The sequence below is a fragment of the Anopheles moucheti genome, chromosome 3 (assembly GCF_943734755.1).
Source record: "Anopheles moucheti chromosome 3, idAnoMoucSN_F20_07, whole genome shotgun sequence".
Taxonomy (NCBI): Eukaryota; Metazoa; Arthropoda; class Insecta; order Diptera; family Culicidae; genus Anopheles; species Anopheles moucheti.
Genome location: NC_069141.1, coordinates 3,466,800 through 3,485,229, shown reverse-complemented (window position 1 = coordinate 3,485,229; position 18,430 = coordinate 3,466,800). Strand labels below are relative to the sequence as shown.

The 18,430-nt window shown below is 41.5% G+C and overlaps 3 protein-coding genes across 4 annotated transcripts; 2 read left to right on the top strand and 1 right to left on the bottom strand.

Annotated features, from left to right (window-relative positions):
• Positions 1-836: 836 nt before the first annotated feature.
• LOC128300843 (androgen-induced gene 1 protein-like) lies at positions 837-8,324 on the top strand. 2 transcript variants are annotated; one of them, XM_053037056.1, is made up of 4 exons: positions 5,422-5,909; positions 6,010-6,230; positions 6,313-6,644; positions 7,236-8,324. In XM_053037056.1, exons 1-4 carry the CDS (start codon positions 5,712-5,714, stop codon positions 7,295-7,297), a joined length of 813 nt encoding a protein of 270 aa, XP_052893016.1. In that variant the 5' UTR covers positions 5,422-5,711; the 3' UTR covers positions 7,298-8,324. The 2 variants fall into 2 exon arrangements, with proteins under 2 accessions (XP_052893017.1, XP_052893016.1); XM_053037057.1 differs by lacking the exon at positions 5,422-5,909 and adding an exon at positions 837-1,060 and having other exon boundaries at positions 6,313-8,324.
• Positions 8,325-8,401: 77 nt separating this feature from the next.
• LOC128300585 (protein smoothened) lies at positions 8,402-13,260 on the bottom strand. Its single transcript, XM_053036703.1, has 4 exons — positions 12,831-13,260; positions 12,081-12,760; positions 11,802-12,015; positions 8,402-11,729 (listed from the first exon to the last, which is right to left on the bottom strand). Exons 2-4 carry the CDS (start codon positions 12,745-12,747, stop codon positions 9,242-9,244), a joined length of 3,369 nt encoding a protein of 1,122 aa, XP_052892663.1. The 5' UTR covers positions 12,748-12,760; positions 12,831-13,260; the 3' UTR covers positions 8,402-9,241.
• A 1,459-nt stretch (positions 13,261-14,719) lies between these two features.
• LOC128304535 (uncharacterized) lies at positions 14,720-18,170 on the top strand. Its single transcript, XM_053041728.1, has 8 exons — positions 14,720-14,777; positions 14,841-15,014; positions 15,088-15,755; positions 15,827-16,601; positions 16,666-17,173; positions 17,248-17,507; positions 17,593-17,810; positions 17,892-18,170. Exons 1-8 carry the CDS (start codon positions 14,727-14,729, stop codon positions 17,995-17,997), a joined length of 2,760 nt encoding a protein of 919 aa, XP_052897688.1. The 5' UTR covers positions 14,720-14,726; the 3' UTR covers positions 17,998-18,170.
• The last annotated feature ends 260 nt before the right edge of the window (positions 18,171-18,430 follow it).

Below are 18,430 nucleotides of genomic sequence, written 5' to 3'. Positions count from 1 at the left end.
GATAACTTCAGTGGAATACGAGCTCCGGTTTGCACGTTTTCAATCGTGGTATCGTGGACGGAAGCCGTGCGGTCGATTACTTTAACTCGTCCTGAATTGTGTATCCAGTCCAGACAACCCTCCGGTTGATGGTGTGCAGTATGTGTTGAAGTTAAAGTTCACTTCCATCACTAACTTCAAGTGCTGACAAAGCACGTGTGAGTTGTCTCTCCATCGAACCACCCAACCCGTGCTGGAACTCAAAAACATGGAAGCATAGTAGTATCATTGCTAGAGTGGCTGTTATATTTTCTTCTCTCCGAAACACACAAAGGGTTGCAAAATAACACCGACTAGCGCTCATTTTCCATTTCGTTTAGGTTGTGCTTTGAAACATTTCACCGTCCCGGTACTTCCTTTGCCACTCCTGCAATCACACGTCGCAGTGACTCGGTATTCCGTTCTTCCGCGCAGACGTTTCCGTGGCCATTCGAAAACCCCACCACACACCGTGACTGCATTTCGTTTTCGCAAATTATTACACTGAAGAACGTTTTGTACGTGTGTGAACAAGGTACGTTTTCCGCTACTGACAGCAAAACGGATCAAAGGAGAAGTGGCTAAGACTAGTTCCGATGTGTGTGTGCGTATTTAAGTTCCAGCTTATGTGTACGTTGCTAATGAGTTGTTGCCTTTCCGTGTAGCTTTCCTTTGTTGAAAAGTGTCAAGTGCAAACGGAATACGCAGGTTAAAGCGAAACAGAAACCACTTACTGCAGCGAAACACGCAAAACAGTTGTCGCTGCGAACGTTTGTTGCATCTCTTTTTTTTTGGTTCTTGAAGTGTTTTTTCCTTAGTGTAGCATAAGTGGGCCTTATAACTTGCCAGGATGTCCAGTGTGCAGCTTTACAAGCTGCCAGCCTTCGTTATTACGTGGCATCTGATCGCGTTCGGCCAGTACGGTTACGCGATCTATTACGATCGCTTTTTCGTCCACATCCCGGATGATCTTGTCGTGCCGAAGATGATGCGACCGACCGAATACGGTGGGCGATCCAAGTTCCTGACGTACTGGTGTTTGGTTAGTATCTTATATTCGCTAATTTCTTAATGTTCCTCGCAACCCACATTCCCATGCTATTTGATCATTGTAAAAATAATCTAATTTCGGCCGAGTACACCTGGAGGTTCCCTTTCACTGTTTAAAGAAGGGAATGTCTCCAAACTAATGTGAATTAGTCTACCTTAGATTAAAGCTTCAATCGTATCAAGCCTTCAAGTTTAATCAATAACCAAATCCAATCCTCCTTGGCAAGGACTTAGTCTATTCGGCAACGGGGTATAAATAAGTCAAAATTGCTCAAAAGTCGTGGTAATAAAATAAACCAGAACTGGGGCCAGCCATGACCTAGTAGGTTGTTACGCCAAGCAGAAAAAGACTTGGCTCAATATTACAAGAGAGGTTCCAGCAAACTTTTTCTGCAGTTCTGAACAAATAATGTTATGTCTTTAACTGTCCAAAATTAGAAAACTTCCGAAGGTCACTAAATCGCCATCAAGACACACCCGAGAGTGGTAAGGAAAACAAATACGCACCGAAGGTTCTTTCCAGTCGGTCAAACATTTCATTTCGTGCTTGTTCTGTCCATGGGGTTGTCAAAAATGTGCATATGTTTTCCGTTTCTTGCATTTGTAACCATTCCTGCTTTCCTTCTCGCCCATAACCTCTTCCCGTCATCAAAATCATCAACAACACATCAATTCGCGAAATTCGTTATTGCAAGCGGATCAATAAAGGGAAAGATTTATGGACGGCTTCCGTAGAGGTATAGGCGGATAAGGTTCCCAAAAAAACCCACTCATTGGGTAGCGTGTATGGTGCAAAAAACAAGGATCGGTACAAATCCAAACTAAACAACGTTCATTTTCCAGAGCTTGTTTCCGTTTCGGTGTTTTGTTGATGTTTAACGTTTCCTTGGCTGGGTGGGCACTTATTACACCAATGTGCGCTCCGGGCTATCCATGTTCGTATGCATAAAAATGAAAACACTTCGGCTGATGATAAAGTGTGCGCAATTTGTTAAAAATAAAATGTAACATAAACAAATGCGCTCGTCCAAAACACGAGGTCGAGGTGGCGCGCGTGCAAAACCGGCGCTGGCAAATCGACAAGTATTTTGATACTGTTTTGCCCCAGGATAGCAGGCGGTAATGAGCTACCATTATCACCTTGTTACTGGTGCAGGTGTGTCGAAAACCTGTGCAGTACTGCTGGAACATTATGTGTTCGAAGTTCGATGGAGCCGCCTGGTGGCTGATATAATTTTGTTAATTCTAATTGTTCAGCGATAGAACATTTCGGCTTTTGTTTATCTAATTGTTATTAACTTTAATTCAAAAAGCATTATATGAAGTTTTTCATTGAAACATACTGGAAAAAAATATTTTTAAAAAATTATACGATATTACTTTTAAGATATCACTATTTATGTGATAATTAAAATGACATTGTAAAGAAGTCACACAAATAAACATCTCAGAAGTATCCTTTACATGAACAGTATTTGTTGCGTATAATGCGGATAAAACCAACAAAGTATGTTGATAATTAAACTTACACAACGGCTTATCACAAGCGATAACCTAGATACAGACATTGTCTTGCGCCGTTAAATAAAAACAAATAGTTACTCACTTTCTAAGTAAGATCTGGAAAAGACAAATACCTACACATACAAGGTTCAAACCATTCCACAGCTTCTGTTTGATTGTTCTTTGACTGCCTTTACTGTATTGATAGGACATACTAGTTCCAAAACACAGTAGTTGATACTAGTGGATTTGATTCATATTCGTGAATAGGATTGAATCTTTGAGTTGAATAAATGAATCTGAAACCGTATTTCTAAGATTAATCAATCATGTGAGATACATGAATTCTTCCCAGATTTATGTACTCCACATATGAACTTTTCAAGTACCCCCCGGCCCCTCCTTTGCGGTAATGAATCTTTTGACCGTCGAGTCTCCTCACTAAAGATTCATATGAATGACTCTTTTCTACAGATTCATTAAGCATTAGCTAGTGTACCAAATGTACAAAGAGTTCAATTTCAGAACATCTCAAAACACTATTTAAGGTAGCAAAAGTTTCAAATTAACGTGTTATTAACTATTGGTTAAAACGATGTTTTGAGTTCATTGAATCATGTCTCGAATATTGCCGACCTATATAACATCTACATCTACATCTAGTCGACCTCCATAATGTACGAGGTCATTGGTAAAGATCGCCTTCCAAAGACACTTGAGACGAAACGGGGTCGCAACGAAACGAATGCAATTCAATTGCCCCAAAAAATCGATACACATGTGTACGTACTTGTTCCCTTTCTTGTACTGTCCCATACGTACAACCCCGTCTCCAGGGGTTGTAGTTCGCGGGTGGAAAGATGGGCGGTAGGAAGTGAGAAACAAATCACATAATCACTTTAACGACTTTGTCCCCACGATGACGGCCCCAGTGGGTTACGCAAACCCACTGGCAAACTTTGACGGCTTCCAGTCTGGGTTTCTACGGTATGACCGCAGTGCCAACTGTTAATTTCCAATTAATTTAAGCACTTTCGCCGTAGCTTAAGGGAAAGTTAGCTCAAAACTAGTGTTTCATTTAATAGCTGTTTCAGGACCGAGACATTCTAGATTCAAAATACATTTAGTTTGGTATAAAATCCGTTTTTATCTCTTCATGAGCACCTGGCCCGAATGATATTAACAAGGGGCTTCCAGCTATCTCCAGTTTATTCAAAATGATGAAGATAAGCGAATGGAAACGATGACGTACAGTTGCTGATTGGTGCACTTAATTTCGAGAGCATATCTTCGTGGTGCTTGTCAAGAATGCACCTCGCACAAACAAACACTACGTACAATCTACGACGGCAGTACGACGGTTCGCCCACACTTGATGGTAACCATATGCTTGCCAGAAACACCTCACTAACCTGGCGTGTGTAAGCCAACACGGGATAACGTTCCGCACAACGAAGTGAATACCTACTGTTTTATAGACTCTAATAAAAATAGTACTGGTAGATTACGGAATGAAGAGAAGGAACGTTTGCTATCGAAACAGCCACTTCCTGAGGACGGTTTAATGACAAAAAAACGATGAGAACATTCACACTGTGTAAGCTAAACTAAATTTCTACATTCAACACCGTTCTTGGTATAAGCTTGAAATGGAAAATTTAATTCCTTTCAAGGATTTAAATTCCAGTTAGGGGGTTTAAATAAAGCTGTAACTTATTAACTCGCTCATAAAGATTTCAAAAATTCAATTAAGCGACCGGGACGGGGATCGTGCGACCTGCAACTCATGATTTAAATAGCACAAACATTAACATTTGTACACCTCTTACAAAAAAGGATATTTTTTTTGTTCTCTACAACTTTTCGACTTCAATTTTATTATCTTGTTATCATAAAAAAACGGTTTCAAATCGTTTTGTTAAGGACTGTATAATCTATACGATCATACGAAGGCTTAGTATACCCGTGATAAGGTGTCCTTTCACTGTTCGAAGAATAAAATGTCTTCAAACTAATGTGAAATATACTTAAGATTCCAATAGAATTCAGCCATACGATCTGGCGGGTCTAGATGAATAAATAAAATCTATATGATCATTAAATCGTAAGAAAATGGCTAAAATCCACACAAATCTGCACACCTCACCATCATGCAAAATCAGATACAGATAAATTTCACAACGTAGCTTGATATCCTTATTTTCAATATCATTGCTCTGCGGATCTGTTCTTGCTCTGTGCATGATAGCAAGTATGGCAAAGAGGTAATCAACAAATTTGGTTCTAAAAATATCATCTGAAGCTGAACAATACAGAATAACGTACCCCTGAACACCTATATTGAATTTAACAACATTAAAAACAACACTCACCCGCTCTTTTTTGGCAGTTCACAAGAAATATCAGCCGCGCGAGAGTTCAGCGAACTTCGAGTGCATTCCAATGACCGGATCAGCTGATATGGCAGCACCACTATCGACACTATGCCAATGAACTGTAGAAGATGATGCAGTACCGCACGCAATCGATATGTGCACTACGTACTTTTATGAGCAGCTTTTACGCTACAGCACTTTCTGAAGCATCGGTTTATTTTTAATTAGTGTTCAACCAATCTATAGCAATTCCGGATCGCCAAAGGGTACAGACGGGAGGGCTCCGGGGAGATTTACACTTTGTTTATTTGAGCAAGCGGGTGATAAAGTTTCCAAACGCGAATTGCGCACGCCTGCTGTGGTACGCTGTTTGCTTTCGATCCAAATGGCAGCTGTCAAAATCTGGCTGAAAATGTCAACAATCAAGCAAAGCGCACACACGAAACGACGTTGTTTTTCCAACACCAGAAATCTTGCATCTTTTCCTGTGCGGTCAAAGTACGAAGTGGAACGTTTGATTGCTCTCCATCGTTAACTGTCGTGGCAATGAGATAATAAACCTCAACTTCAACGCGTTCGTAATAATGCACACTCATCTTCAACTCATCAGTAGTATTGGCCAGTGAAGGCGCTAAGTGTTGTGCATTAGCTTCAGAGTTTGCAGAGTAACAAAACAAAACCCGCTGGAAAACATTGCACGGTTTGCGTTGTAACGTGTCCAGTTCAGTAACAGATTTACATCATCATCATCTTGCCTTTACAAAAATGTCCAAATCCAAGTCCAACGATGGGTATCAGCGCGGTGTTTATGGGGCACTGCGTACGCTTATGCACCTAATCGCGGCCATCCAGTTTTCATACGGAATTTACTACGACTTTACGTACGTTCACTTTCCACCGGGAATGCTACGACCGGGTGGTGAATTTGGTGGCAAACTGAAATTTCTCACTGTGTGGGATGCGGTACGTGAAGAATTGGGAGCTTCTTCGAATTATCATTCAATATACGATTATAGGAAACTGCAGCAAACTAATTTGTATATTCTTAAATTCTTTTTTACAGATACTACAGGCGGTTTACTTTACGATCTGTCTGCTAAATGATTTCGTCGGCACAAATGAAGTAGCTCCGAAGCGGATGCCTCTTATCCGAAAGGTAAAAGATTACATGCTGGCCGCTTTCGCTTTCCCGGTGGCGCTGAATGTTGGCGTTACGTTTTGGACGCTGATGGCAATCGATCGTGAGCTCGTATTCCCCAAGGCGCTAGATGCCGTTTTCCCAGGGTAAATACTGCGAAAGACAAAACAAGCGTTCCGACAGCGTTCAATTACAATGACTAACATCTGATCTTGATTCGTCTTGCAGCTGGCTAAACCATGTGATGCACACCAATATCGTCATTTTCATGGTGATAGAAATTTGCACCAGCTTCCGGCAGTACCCGACACGTAAAGCCGGTTTAACCGGTCTGGGCATTTTCATGGCATCGTACCTTGGGTGGTTGCACGTTGTGCGACACTATGGCGGCATCTGGGTCTACCCGGTGCTGGAAGTACTGAACCTACCGCAGCGTCTCGTATTCTTTGCCGTCAGTCTAGGTTTTTGCGTAGGTTTGTACCTGCTCGGAGAGTTCTTTAACAATCTGATCTGGACGAAGGAGCTCAAACAGCTTCGGACGGCCACTGCCGGCGGTGCTAGTAAGAAGACCAAATAGACGATCCAAATCGTCAGATTAGTTCGTTTTACATTTGTACCAGTTTTGGACCATTGCATGCTGTTGTGGCCGCTGGGTTAGGAAAAGAATCCTTCCCATGTGTTAATTGTCCCCAAGCCTCATTATTTGGGGTTTACATTTTGTTTTTAATTAATACAACATCGCGTGTTCGTTTCATCCCGTTGTGAGTGTTCCTTTTTTGTGTTTGCTTTAAGTACATCCGTTAACCGAATGGTACAAATGGCCATGTACGTACATACCATGCTTCATACTGTATTTTTACAAAACCAGGACCCAAAAACGGGAGCTTTTTTTCCCCGTTGAGTTTACTAACATTTTCATTGTAAGACTCTACAAAAATTGTTTCATTGGGCTGCATAAGAATGTTGCGGTTAGTCTCGAAGGTGATTTGCATGACGTTTTTTTTGTGTGTGAGGTGTGTGATATTTTGATTGTCGTTAGGTCTTGCAGTGCAATTAAGTAAAAAAACAAAATGATTTAACACAATTTCCATTTCTCTTTTTCGCCACAAAATATCGCCCATTGTATTATGCACACATTCCCGCTATCAAAGTGTCTCAACCGAAGGTAGATGATGAACTATCGACAAAGCTCCATGCGATGAATATTGTGTAATGCAGGAAAGAGAGACAAAGTTTCTTTTTGGAGCATCGCTTAGCTTCAATATATATAAATATAGCAAATAAGCAAACATAGGCATATGCATTTACATCTAATATAATTATGTTTAATTCACAAGCTAACGTTTGGGAGATTCAAACAAACACAGACCAGTGCAACGGTGTCAGATTTTTGTTTAGGACATAGAGCATCAGAGTTTGGTGGGTTAGGCAGCATATTTCATCGGTATAAAGTAAATCATTGTTGTTAACGTATTTTGCAGCTCGCATTATTGATGTTTTTAGCGTAAAGTATAACCGAAGGTGGGCGGCATTGTGTACACATTTAATCTGTATGGCGATTGTACACGCATTTAACCACAAAATTCACGTAAAACATTGAGAGCGAGGGCCAGTTTTAAGCTCGAAAACACATTTTTTGACAAATTTAGATGTGAATAAATTTTGCCACTTGTTTGTATGTGTGTGTGTATTTATGTGCAAAGCGACACCAATAGGGAACAGAAATACTTACAAAATTTGGCAATTATAGTCATCGATACTTCCAGTTTCTGTACTATTTAAGCACTTTGGACCGAATTTGAGCGTGATGTCATAATACAATAGAGAGAAAATAGTCGAGTGTAAGCATTATTAACGCAATCGTCAGTATATAGCTGAAAATTATAGGGTCGCCAAAGTTTTTCAATCACCACAGAAAATTCAACAAGGACTCTATCATTTTTGGGAAGTCCTTCCATGGAGTACTCTCCTGTTCATTACTGTGTAGTACCAATTTAGATGTTGCGTGTGCGTGCGTCACGATAGGCGTGGAACTTGTTCATCGCATCCACATGGTCCGTAGTTAGAAAAAAGGGTTAGAATATGAAATGACAAATATTCAATTTTTAATCTACAAACAGCTCGAACGCTGTACTCGAACTAGCAAAAAACACGAGTTTAGCGGTGGACGGGTGTACGGTGTCACTCTTTACGAGATTCATTCGACTTGCTTATAATATAAATGAAAATAAAAGCTATAATATTAAACGATGGGTTCGATTTGCTTGTGCGCCGAAAAATTTTAACAGACTGTGGTATCTTTCTTCGGGTAAGTAAAATTACCATAATTTTATTTAAATCCTTCAATTTTCATACTCTTCTCGATGTCTTCTGATGCTGTTGCGCATAAATTGATAAACTTTCCTTTTCATCTATCCAGACATCAACACTAAATTTCCACTTTACACATGGCGTATATGTTTGGCATGATCGTCGGGAGAGACAAAAGGAGATCCTCCAGAAAATTGAAGGCATAATCTACGCATTTACTTGTAAAAAAAACACATCAAAACGGAAATGTGTTAACAATGTACAAATACACTTGTACACACTTGTGGACGCTACAAAAAATGATTCCGAGAGATTAATATTGTTCATATAATCATTAAATGTATGTCGTTGTTTGCATTTGTTCTTTTTAGTCTTTCAACACGTTTGCTTAATTTGGTCCATTAGGAAGCACGATTTTTACAATAACTGTGTCTTGTTGCTTTTATAATTGTTCTTGATTGCTGACGTATTGTTCAGTCTTGCTATTAGTTTATGATTTGACCTTATTGCTTCGTTTGTTCCGTTTTACTCACAAATATTGTAACATTTGCACATCTGGTGATGAGATTCTACTGCATATTGAGTATCAATCTTATGGCTTTAAATGCACACTTACACAGCGGTCGAGGTATGCTGATATGAAATCAACGACATGCTTAAGCATTAAAAGGCACTCCTAAAAATTATTGTCCTAATATTCCTTATCCTGTATTCCACATTCGAAATCAAAAGATCCCCTATATAGGCTCGATACGTACCTATTTTACTCTTCTAAGGCGTTAACACTTATACACTTGCGTGCCCTATCATATTGGTTGAAAGAAAAATCAAATTTAATTGATAAACATTATTTCGATGGCAGCAGAAGCATTTTCAATTTTTCCGCATCACTCATGCCAGCCGATTCGTTCGTATCGCGCTGTTTGCGTCCAACCATGCCGGTCGAACCGATTGTTTGGATAAGTTTGGATGGAGCTTGTTGTACTACTATCGGTAGCGCTGGCAGCATCTGATGGTTTTCCGTATATATGTCCGCATTTTCCTCGTTCTTGAGTGCTTTTTCGCTAAACTCAAACGATGACATGGTCTGCGTGGCAATTTCGTGCGCATTAGTCTGTATGCCGACATCACAGCTACGCTTGGAATTGCGCGAATTGGTTTTCGCTATTGAAACACCCGAATACGAGCTGTTCACCTGCAGTGGTGACAATTCGGAACAGTACGATGTGAAGGAAGAATCGTTGAAATCATACATCGTCTCAACACCAAACGTTCCAGCAGACGGAGATGGAGCGCGTTCCAACATTTCCAGTTCCTTTTCACGCTCACGTTCCCTTGCTTTCTCTTTTTTTCTACGATTATGATGCTGTGTTTTCCTGCTCATCGTCCCCTGACGAGATCCAGTTCCTGTTTTGCGACTGCGAACGCTCTTGGTCGTACCGGTCTTACTGATACGCGATCCTCCATCCTTGGTGTGGCGTGTTCCCATTGTCGTATCTTTAGAATCGACAACCCTCGTGACGATGTCATCCCGCCCAGAAGTGATCTGACGCAATGGGACATTTCTTCCGTTAAGCAGCGATTCTGCTTCCACATCATCATCGTCATCATCTTCATCATCATCACTGCTGCGATACTCCTCAATACGACAGCCACCCGTGGTGGTTCCTGGTACGGGTACATTAGCACATCCAGCACCATCTCCCATACGGCTGGATCCATCAAACTGCTTCATAATAATGTCGAATTTGGAATCTTGTAGTTTGAACGAACTCACCGACACGTTATCATCCTCCGATGTCGTCAGTCCCTGGCCTTGAAGGAATGGAAGCAACAGCTTGCCATTCGAGATCAAATCATTGATCTGATGTGCGTCCATGGCACCGATTCCCGTGCGACGTTGCATGTTGCCTGTCCCAAACGTACCCGTCGTGGTTGAATGTCGACCTGCTCCACTTGAACCGGACTTTTGAATTGCTGCCGTCACTATCTGCGACTCGACGGAGGTGCTGCTTTCTTTACGGCTATATCGTCGTCCAGTAGCGGCAAAATCATGCCTTCTTCGACTTTGACGCGATTTATGGGTGTGTTTTCCACCTGCCGCACCAACCACTACCGTACCACGACTACTCCGGCTGGCAACCTTCGTTTTTACCTCCGCAATTTTCACCGACACTTGCGAGTCGATCGAGTTCCGACGAGACTCCACCGATACGTGCCGTACGCTGAAGCTGATCTCTGAATCTACCGAGTTTTTGCGTGGATCGTGACTCGAGCTGGTCGCGGCTCCCGTAAGCGCACAGCGTCGATTAACGAATCGCGGTAAATTGTTTGCCCAGGTCGAGCTGAAATCGTGACTACCGATGGCGGAGTTGATGTCGAACTTTAAACCCACCGGATCGGTGTGCGAGTTATGGAACGAGATCGATAATCGTCCCTGATTTTGAAACTCTTTCCGTTTGGCGAACGCCTGCGCGATGACCTTATGCTTCTGGAGCTTCACCGGTTCGTCGATGTCCGTACCGAAGCGCCTCCGAAAATACCGACCCCACGATTCCAGTGTGGAGTTGGTCCAAACCCACGATGACATGACTATTCCGGACGCGAACAAACAGATTAGATGCACCTGTAGTATGGCCACACTGGGCCGTTGCTCGATACGGCAGATGTTTGTAACATCATCGTTATAAACGGAAGTTATTTGACATACGATAAAGTTTCGCAAAGCAGTCGCCCAGGCCGCACTGTGCCTGAACTCGTGCACGTGACAGAAAACGGTGGCAACGATGAATATGAACGTAAAAGTGGTACAGATGCCCATTCTTACGATCGTTTGATGGATCTTTTTACTGGCACGTGCCGAGATAATTTCCTTGCTCGATATTCGTAGACGTATCAGCGTCAACAGTCCTCGGCCGAGAAAGTATCCACCGACCAGTAGCACGCAGAGCACGGGAGCCAAAAGAAATCCGCCCCGGATCGGATGGTTAAGGTAACCGACAAAACAAATGCCAACCGTACTATTACCGTCGATTTCGCTCAGCGCCATAATGGTGATCGTCAACACGAGCGGCAAAGACCAGGCTATCAGATGAAAATACGAACCCTTCTTATCGATCCGGTCCTGAATTTTTCCGATCGCTTTAAAACTCATGTGCCACACGTAGGTGAAAATGACGAACCACACCATGGCTGCTATGAGGAAGTAGTACACCAATATGAACACCACAATACAGGACAGGTTTTCACCAGCACTGGGCTCGGACGTACGCAGCGTACCATCCTTACGACACACGATGTCCTCCCGTCCACCCGGAGTGAACTGTGCTAACCATCTGGGAAATAATTTAAAGAAAAAAAAAAGATCTGTTGGACAGAGTTTTCTTAACTGGTTATGAACAACTTACCCCAAACAGGATACAGCGAAGCAGAAGTTTATGTAAAATATTACCATCGCCGGATACTTGTTTGCATTCTGCCAATCGATAGCAAACGTGGCGAGCGTGAAGAGATTAAATGCAAAACACACGCTAGCACCCCACGCGACTAGTTTGTGTATCTGCCGATGCTCATGGTCCGTGTACAGTGGATCCTTGCACTGTACGCCACATCCGTCGATTTCTACAAAATAAAGACGTGTTATCGAATCGTATCCAGTTAACTATCCCTCCCCGCATTTCCACTACCTTTATAATAATTCGCTGGCAAATCGGCCGCTACTAACGGCTTCTGACACTGGCCAGTGGCATTGAATTTCATTTCCTCTCGCACATCGTTGTTGCACTTCGAAGGGTACAGTGTTTCGTTGCATTTGAGAAACTCGGGAAAGAAGCTTGTATTGTAGAGTATGCGACAGGGTTCAAGCGTTATTTTACACATCTCTAGCGGCGGCAGATACACCATTTCCTGACTATTGATTTTCTCACACTTCGGCATAAACACAGCGCACAGAAACGGTTGTATCACGGCCCAGCACTTCGGTACACTGATCAGAGCTTTGTACTGAAACAGCTTGGTGTGCGTTTCCTCCTGGCTGTATGAATCAGTCAGATCGAGACTGATCGATGTGTATGGGAGGGTCGAACCGAGGCACGATTTGTACCGTATCGGTTCACATTTTGCTGGCCGGACACAGTACATGTAACGCATTTCACGCCCATCGAACCAGGTCTTATCGTCCTTGCCCTTTTTTCCATGCATACGATAGTTGCGCGTACCGTTGATCGATTCCAACATCGGTCGTGATGATTCCGGCGTTATAAGATTCGTTGTAGGGTTCATTTCTTTACACTGGCAAGCGGTAATGAAGATTACCACTAACAGGTAAATGATCATCCTCATCGTTTCCTTCATCTTGGCCTATTCTCTGTATAGGATCGTAAACATTGGGTTTAGTTAGAAATGCGTTACAAAACGGTGGACAACCACATTCTTACCAGGTTACGTGTAGGTCAAATAGTGGTTGCAGCTATCCTCACAACCAGGGCACCTTCCAGCGATTCCAACACGCTTGACTCTGCGGGAGTCTGATGTATATAGAAACAGCGCATTCAACATCGAACTTTCTTCGCAAGGGCACAGCGTCCACTAGTTACCACAGAAAGCTATCTGGGGGCAGTAATATCAAACACACGGTTTCGTATGTTTTGAATACTAATGGATTGATTTTAGTTACAATGGATATTCCCTGCTACTCGCGTACTGCATTCCAGGTGCTGTGTTTAGGGGGTGGTTTCATAAAACTTCAATAGAAACCACCCATTCCTCCCTCCATTCGACTGCCTGATAGGGTTACTGCAATTACACCGTCCAAAACTATAAAATGCGCTTCAAACGATCCGCGATCGAAAAGTCCTAAGACAGTAACTACGGGTTTCGTAAGGGACGAATAGAGGAGCTAAATTTGTGAAGCGAAATTCATTCCTGTTTGTAAATCACAATTCATCATCACTACTCTCAAAACACGGTGCTTAGCTAACTGAATCTACACTGAACACAGGCACTGAACTGGCTCTTTACGATCGTGCATATTTTATAAGCGGCGTTGCTTTTGTCAAACTTTTTTTTGCTTGTACACGATCAAGGCACGCACTGGCATTCATGGGGACCACCCATGATGACGATCCTGGCAAGAACCAAACGAAGGGGATGAAGATGATAGGTAGAAGAAGACATCGCATTCTCCGTTGTTTTGACATTCCGCGCTTGATGCGTGCGGAATGACAGCAGACTCCCGCTAGCTGATATTAAACTAAAATGTATTGCGTGGTCGTATGATTCCCGTTAATATTAAACATTCAGATACATGCATTTATTCTAATGAAAATATAACTTGTATTATATTATTAGTATCGTCGTATTGGAGGGCATGAACCACGAAAGCATCTATCAACGCGCGTTGCTTGTTTGTGCATTATGTCCTCGATTCCAAGTCATTTGCTTGCGGGAACATATCCGCCTGAGTGCGACATCAGTAGTCCGAAATATAGTCTGGACATTTTGCGATGTGCAGTTTCATTTCTGTCTTAGGTAGTACGTGCAGCGCATTAAACGGACAAGATTGCATCGTTTCCGATGTTTTGTGCTGCTTCTTGCATTTCACCAGATGATACGGCATGCGCTGGCGTACAATAAGATGACTCTTGTCGTACGGGCATACCATCAAATCATCGGACATTTTCGTTGTCTACTAGCTGCAATGGGAAATAGTATCAATCGAATAAAACGGTACAAACAACACGCGTACAGTGGGAAACTTTCTTACCGATGCGCAACAGCAATATGTTTCCTTCAATTCGTTTGTCGAAGAACGATTCACGATCGATTCTTGTACCAGTTTTCTAAATCTTTCCGCGCTATTTCGTGACTTTAATTACACAAAATCTCTAAATATGCAGACCGACAACCATGCCCATACGAACGATTCTGTTTTGTATATCTGTACAGGTTGTTCCCGAGATACCATAATAAAGCGGTCAGCGAAGATTCGCAAGTGTCGCATCCGGGACATATCGTGTGAACATGAAAATTAAACACCCAATTTCATGAATGTATTTTGAAATTTGGGCAGCATATATAAAGAAACTATGAACAAAGATTCCAGATTTCGTCTATCTACGAATCCGTGAGTTTACGATGTATCTTGGGTGCTACCTGTATTAATGTTGTCACTGTCAATTCAAACGATGACAATGCTAATGTCAAATGTTGGGCCACGATCCAAGAAAAAACGGTCCTTTGGTGCAGTTTTCCGCGCAATATACGTGCTACCGGCGCTAACGTCTGTGCAAACGTTTTCCGATAAACTTAAAAACTAATCATTAGCTGAGAAAATGGACGATAGTTTGTACAATCTCTTTGTTTCTGATGAATACAGCCTCAAAGTATGTAGTCTCTCAGTTCAATTAGTGTTTGGTGTTTCATTACGATCTTCTGTGTTCTCTCAGGATATCTACTATTCATGGTGGCAGCTATTCCAGCGACAGAAAGATGCTGGCACTTTGCGCATACTACAGCTTTTTACCGATATGACCGGCTTTGGTTACAGTTTAGAGGCCGCAGATTTGCAGTTATTAAGCGAAGATGCTAATCATTTACTCGCGGAGAAAATATTCAAAGCGGTAAGTTCCAATCCCAAAAGAGTGCACAGTAGCGCGGGAAATTAATTGCAAATTGTACATCTTGTTCCAACAGCCATTGGAGAGAGTGAACATTTTGGAGAATAGAACATTTTTAGGCAACTTTGATAAATTCTTGCAATTTGCAATCGCGCACGAATGGAAGCAATTGATGCGCGACAACGACTGGTTCAACAAGAGCGTAATGTTCGTCGTCGCGCTTGCCAATAGCGATTGTGACGAATGTGTAATGATGGGATCATTGATTGCTACGCACTTTCTTCCAAATCTATGCATGGCGCGGGTTAGATTGGTGGACGATATTGCACGGGTTAGCTGCTGGAGAGATAACCAGCGTAAAAGTTCACTGCAAAAGAAAGAGAACTACATTGATCAAATTTGCCAAGTCCTGATACCGGACATTAAGCATGGATTAAAATATTTGACTGTGGCGAACCATATAATGGAAAAAAATTTCGAAACCATCGTAGCGTTCCCGGAATTAATGATAATAACATACGATCAGCTGGAACTGATCAGTGCTGGTTTGCAATGGAAGAATGCGAAGGTTGTTCATACTGCGTTGAAATGCCTGACAGTCTTGATGGTTGATTTACACAGCCCAAAAACGAAAGAAGCGGTAGCATTGTTTATTCTAAAGGTGGAAACTCAGCTAACACGTACAATGGATGAATTCAAAGCAACGGATTTGAAAATTTTGACCTTATTTTTTGAAGCCCTGAGGTAAGAGTGCCTTCACATTGATTTATCACTATTTGCTAGCTGCGTAACATTATTTTTCTTTTCTCTTATAGCGTTGTGAGTAATATGCTTTTGCGAGCGGATACGGAAGAACGAATCGTTCGAAAAATGTTTAGCGCTAACGAAAATGTAGTAAATTTAGCAATCGATCTACACGGAATGTATTGCGCCTCTGTTAAACTGCCGGGCGAGGTAGAACCAAGTGCGCTCATAGCAATATTGGACGTGTTTGAGCGATTTGATTATCCGCTAGGGTCATTCAATGCAGTAATTAAAAAGCTATGGGTGAAGGGGTTCTTCCGTAAGTTTGATGATTTGTTTAAGATACTATCGGAGGCTAAGACACGGTCAAATGCCACCTTTATCACCAACCGCACAGCGCATGTGATCAACTACTGCCACCAGCTATTATTGGACGACATTAGGACGAAGATTTCACCTTCGTTTTATGCATACGATACAGTTGATTGGGTCGTTATACGTAAACGCTTGGATAGCTTCATGAAAGGTTATTCGAACTGTTTGAATGAAGCCTCAAGCACACCTAATGCTTACATTTTGCTATTAAACTGTCTGAATCCGGAAAACAAGGAGCTGTACCGTTTGCTTGAAGTAGACTGTGAAGGATACCACGTGGAAGTTTTGTTCGAAATTCTCTCAAACATAGCAATGAACGGAACTTGCTACACGGTGCTTTTTCACACACTGACAACCATCAACAGCTTCGACACCATTGCTCATATTACCGAAGATATTTGGAACCAATTAACCGAGAAATACTACACCTTCTTCTTTCACACGCGCAGCCGTTTGAGGAGCTACAATTTGGTGAGTTGATAATGGATTGCAGAAAAGCTGCAGTCCTGATTTAATCTTGTTTCGCTTTTTACAGGGTATTGATATGAAGTTGATGGAATTGTACACCACGGCCATAACACGGCTCTGTGTGCTCATTGAGATAAATAACACGTCCGAGGATGTTTTAACGCTTGCTGAATATTTGGCAAACGATCTACGACTTTTGGAGAAGATGAAGCTCTCCAATGATTCGAAAGGCATCTTTTATAGGCTATACAAAAATGCATTGTATGCCGTCGTAAAATGTTACCTGGAAGAACCATATAAGGAACGTCCTGAGATAAAATTCGAACAGCTCGGTAAACGAGTGCAAGAATTTATGACCAAATTGGCTGAACAGTTGAATACTAGCGACTGTTCGTTTGCTGTTGCAAGCCACGTTACGAATGCTTTTTGCAATATGCTAATCTTGACGCAGGAACCATACACCAGTTTACTACCGGTTCCCTTAAAGGTGATCACGTACCACATTGAGCCAGAGATATTACAGCAGCTTGCTAAGTACATAGAACGTCACGTGTTCGTCAAGAAGGCAGCAGCAGGTGAGTATGATATGATGTAGATACGTTTTTCATAAATATGATGGCAATTGTTGTTGATCTATTAATTGTTGCAGATGAGAACACCAATTGTCTGTTGACGAGGAAGCTTATGCTCGAAACATACAATAGTATATTTGAGTTGCATGACGCATTACCACAACGGACGGATACATATCGTATATTGAAATATTACGAAGAAAACAATCCGTTCGCCGAAGAACAGGAACAGCTCTTAAACGTATTGTTTACGAATGATTCGATCGCATTTAACACTATTGTTGCACAAGTAGTTGCTGAATTTTGTAAAAAATCCAACTTTTATGCCAAAGTGAAGGTTTGTTTCAATCATCAATGGTACTCTGTAGGATGTAACATCCCGTTGTTACGTTAATATTTGCAATGCTTTGTTTTCATTACAGAAGTTTATGTGCAGCCTGCATCATTTTCAAGTAAAATGCTTATCGGAGGATGAAGAAGGATATTTCTCATTGAATGTCATACAACGTATTGTCGATCTAATTTTGACGGAAATTGATGCTGGAAATAGTATTCAACGTAGCGAAACTAAACTGCTGAAACTGTTTGATTTACTGATTCCATGGGTTATAAAAATGCCTTCGATATGCCGCAATGAGCTGTAAGTAATATTGTCAATGCCCGTGAACAGAATTCTTGTGACTGAACATTTTATAATGTACCTGCTGATACATCTTTGCAGGTATGAATTTATACGACATCATGAAAATTATCCAAATCTCACGGAGGCACATTCGGTTGTGCGCACTGATTTACTTCGATTCCTAAAATCAGTCAAGAAACAATAATAGCTCAGTTATAAGGAAACCCGTACAATGGCGGTAATGATTTAAAAATGGTTTCTTTGAGTGCTGAAAAGTTAGGAATAGAAGAAATCGTCTCGATTTTGATGTTTTTTCAACTCATAATATTTAGAAATAACTTTGGTAATAATATTTGTCTATAAAATACTGAAATTTGAATAAATTGAGCTCTTGGTGTAGTAGTTGCAATAACGTTAAACTTATTTTTTTGTTAAAAACGTTAATCATCACACTTATCATATTACGAATTGATTTCAACGAAAGCAATCTACTGCGTTCGAAAAAGATTAATTTTCATTGATACGCCAATGTTTGTTCGGAACATGATTCTCCAGAAAAGGTTTGCAAATCAGCATCCAATCATAGTAACCATTATGGTGTTAGAGTTTCAATTGAATCATGGATTACAATTCGATTC

What these genes read in the sequence shown, in the direction of transcription:
- LOC128300843 (XM_053037056.1), top strand. Translation starts at nt 5,712, where the DNA reads ATGTCCAAATCCAAGTCCAACGATGGGTATCAGCGCGGTGTTTATGGG. An exon ending in TTCTCACTGTGTGGGATGCG is followed by an intron (nt 5,910 to 6,009) that starts GTACGTGAAGAA and finishes TCTTTTTTACAG; the next exon opens with ATACTACAGGCGGTTTACTT. An exon ending in GGCCACTGCCGGCGGTGCTA is followed by an intron (nt 6,645 to 7,235) that starts GTAAGAAGACCA and finishes CCGCTATCAAAG; the next exon opens with TGTCTCAACCGAAGGTAGAT.
- LOC128300585 (XM_053036703.1), bottom strand. Translation starts at nt 12,747, where the DNA reads ATGAAGGAAACGATGAGGATGATCATTTACCTGTTAGTGGTAATCTTC. An exon ending in GCCAGCGAATTATTATAAAG is followed by an intron (nt 12,016 to 12,080) that starts GTAGTGGAAATG and finishes TTTATTTTGTAG; the next exon opens with AAATCGACGGATGTGGCGTA. An exon ending in TTCGCTGTATCCTGTTTGGG is followed by an intron (nt 11,730 to 11,801) that starts GTAAGTTGTTCA and finishes ATTATTTCCCAG; the next exon opens with ATGGTTAGCACAGTTCACTC.
- LOC128304535 (XM_053041728.1), top strand. Translation starts at nt 14,727, where the DNA reads ATGGACGATAGTTTGTACAATCTCTTTGTTTCTGATGAATACAGCCTC. An exon ending in CTGATGAATACAGCCTCAAA is followed by an intron (nt 14,778 to 14,840) that starts GTATGTAGTCTC and finishes GTGTTCTCTCAG; the next exon opens with GATATCTACTATTCATGGTG. An exon ending in CGGAGAAAATATTCAAAGCG is followed by an intron (nt 15,015 to 15,087) that starts GTAAGTTCCAAT and finishes TTGTTCCAACAG; the next exon opens with CCATTGGAGAGAGTGAACAT.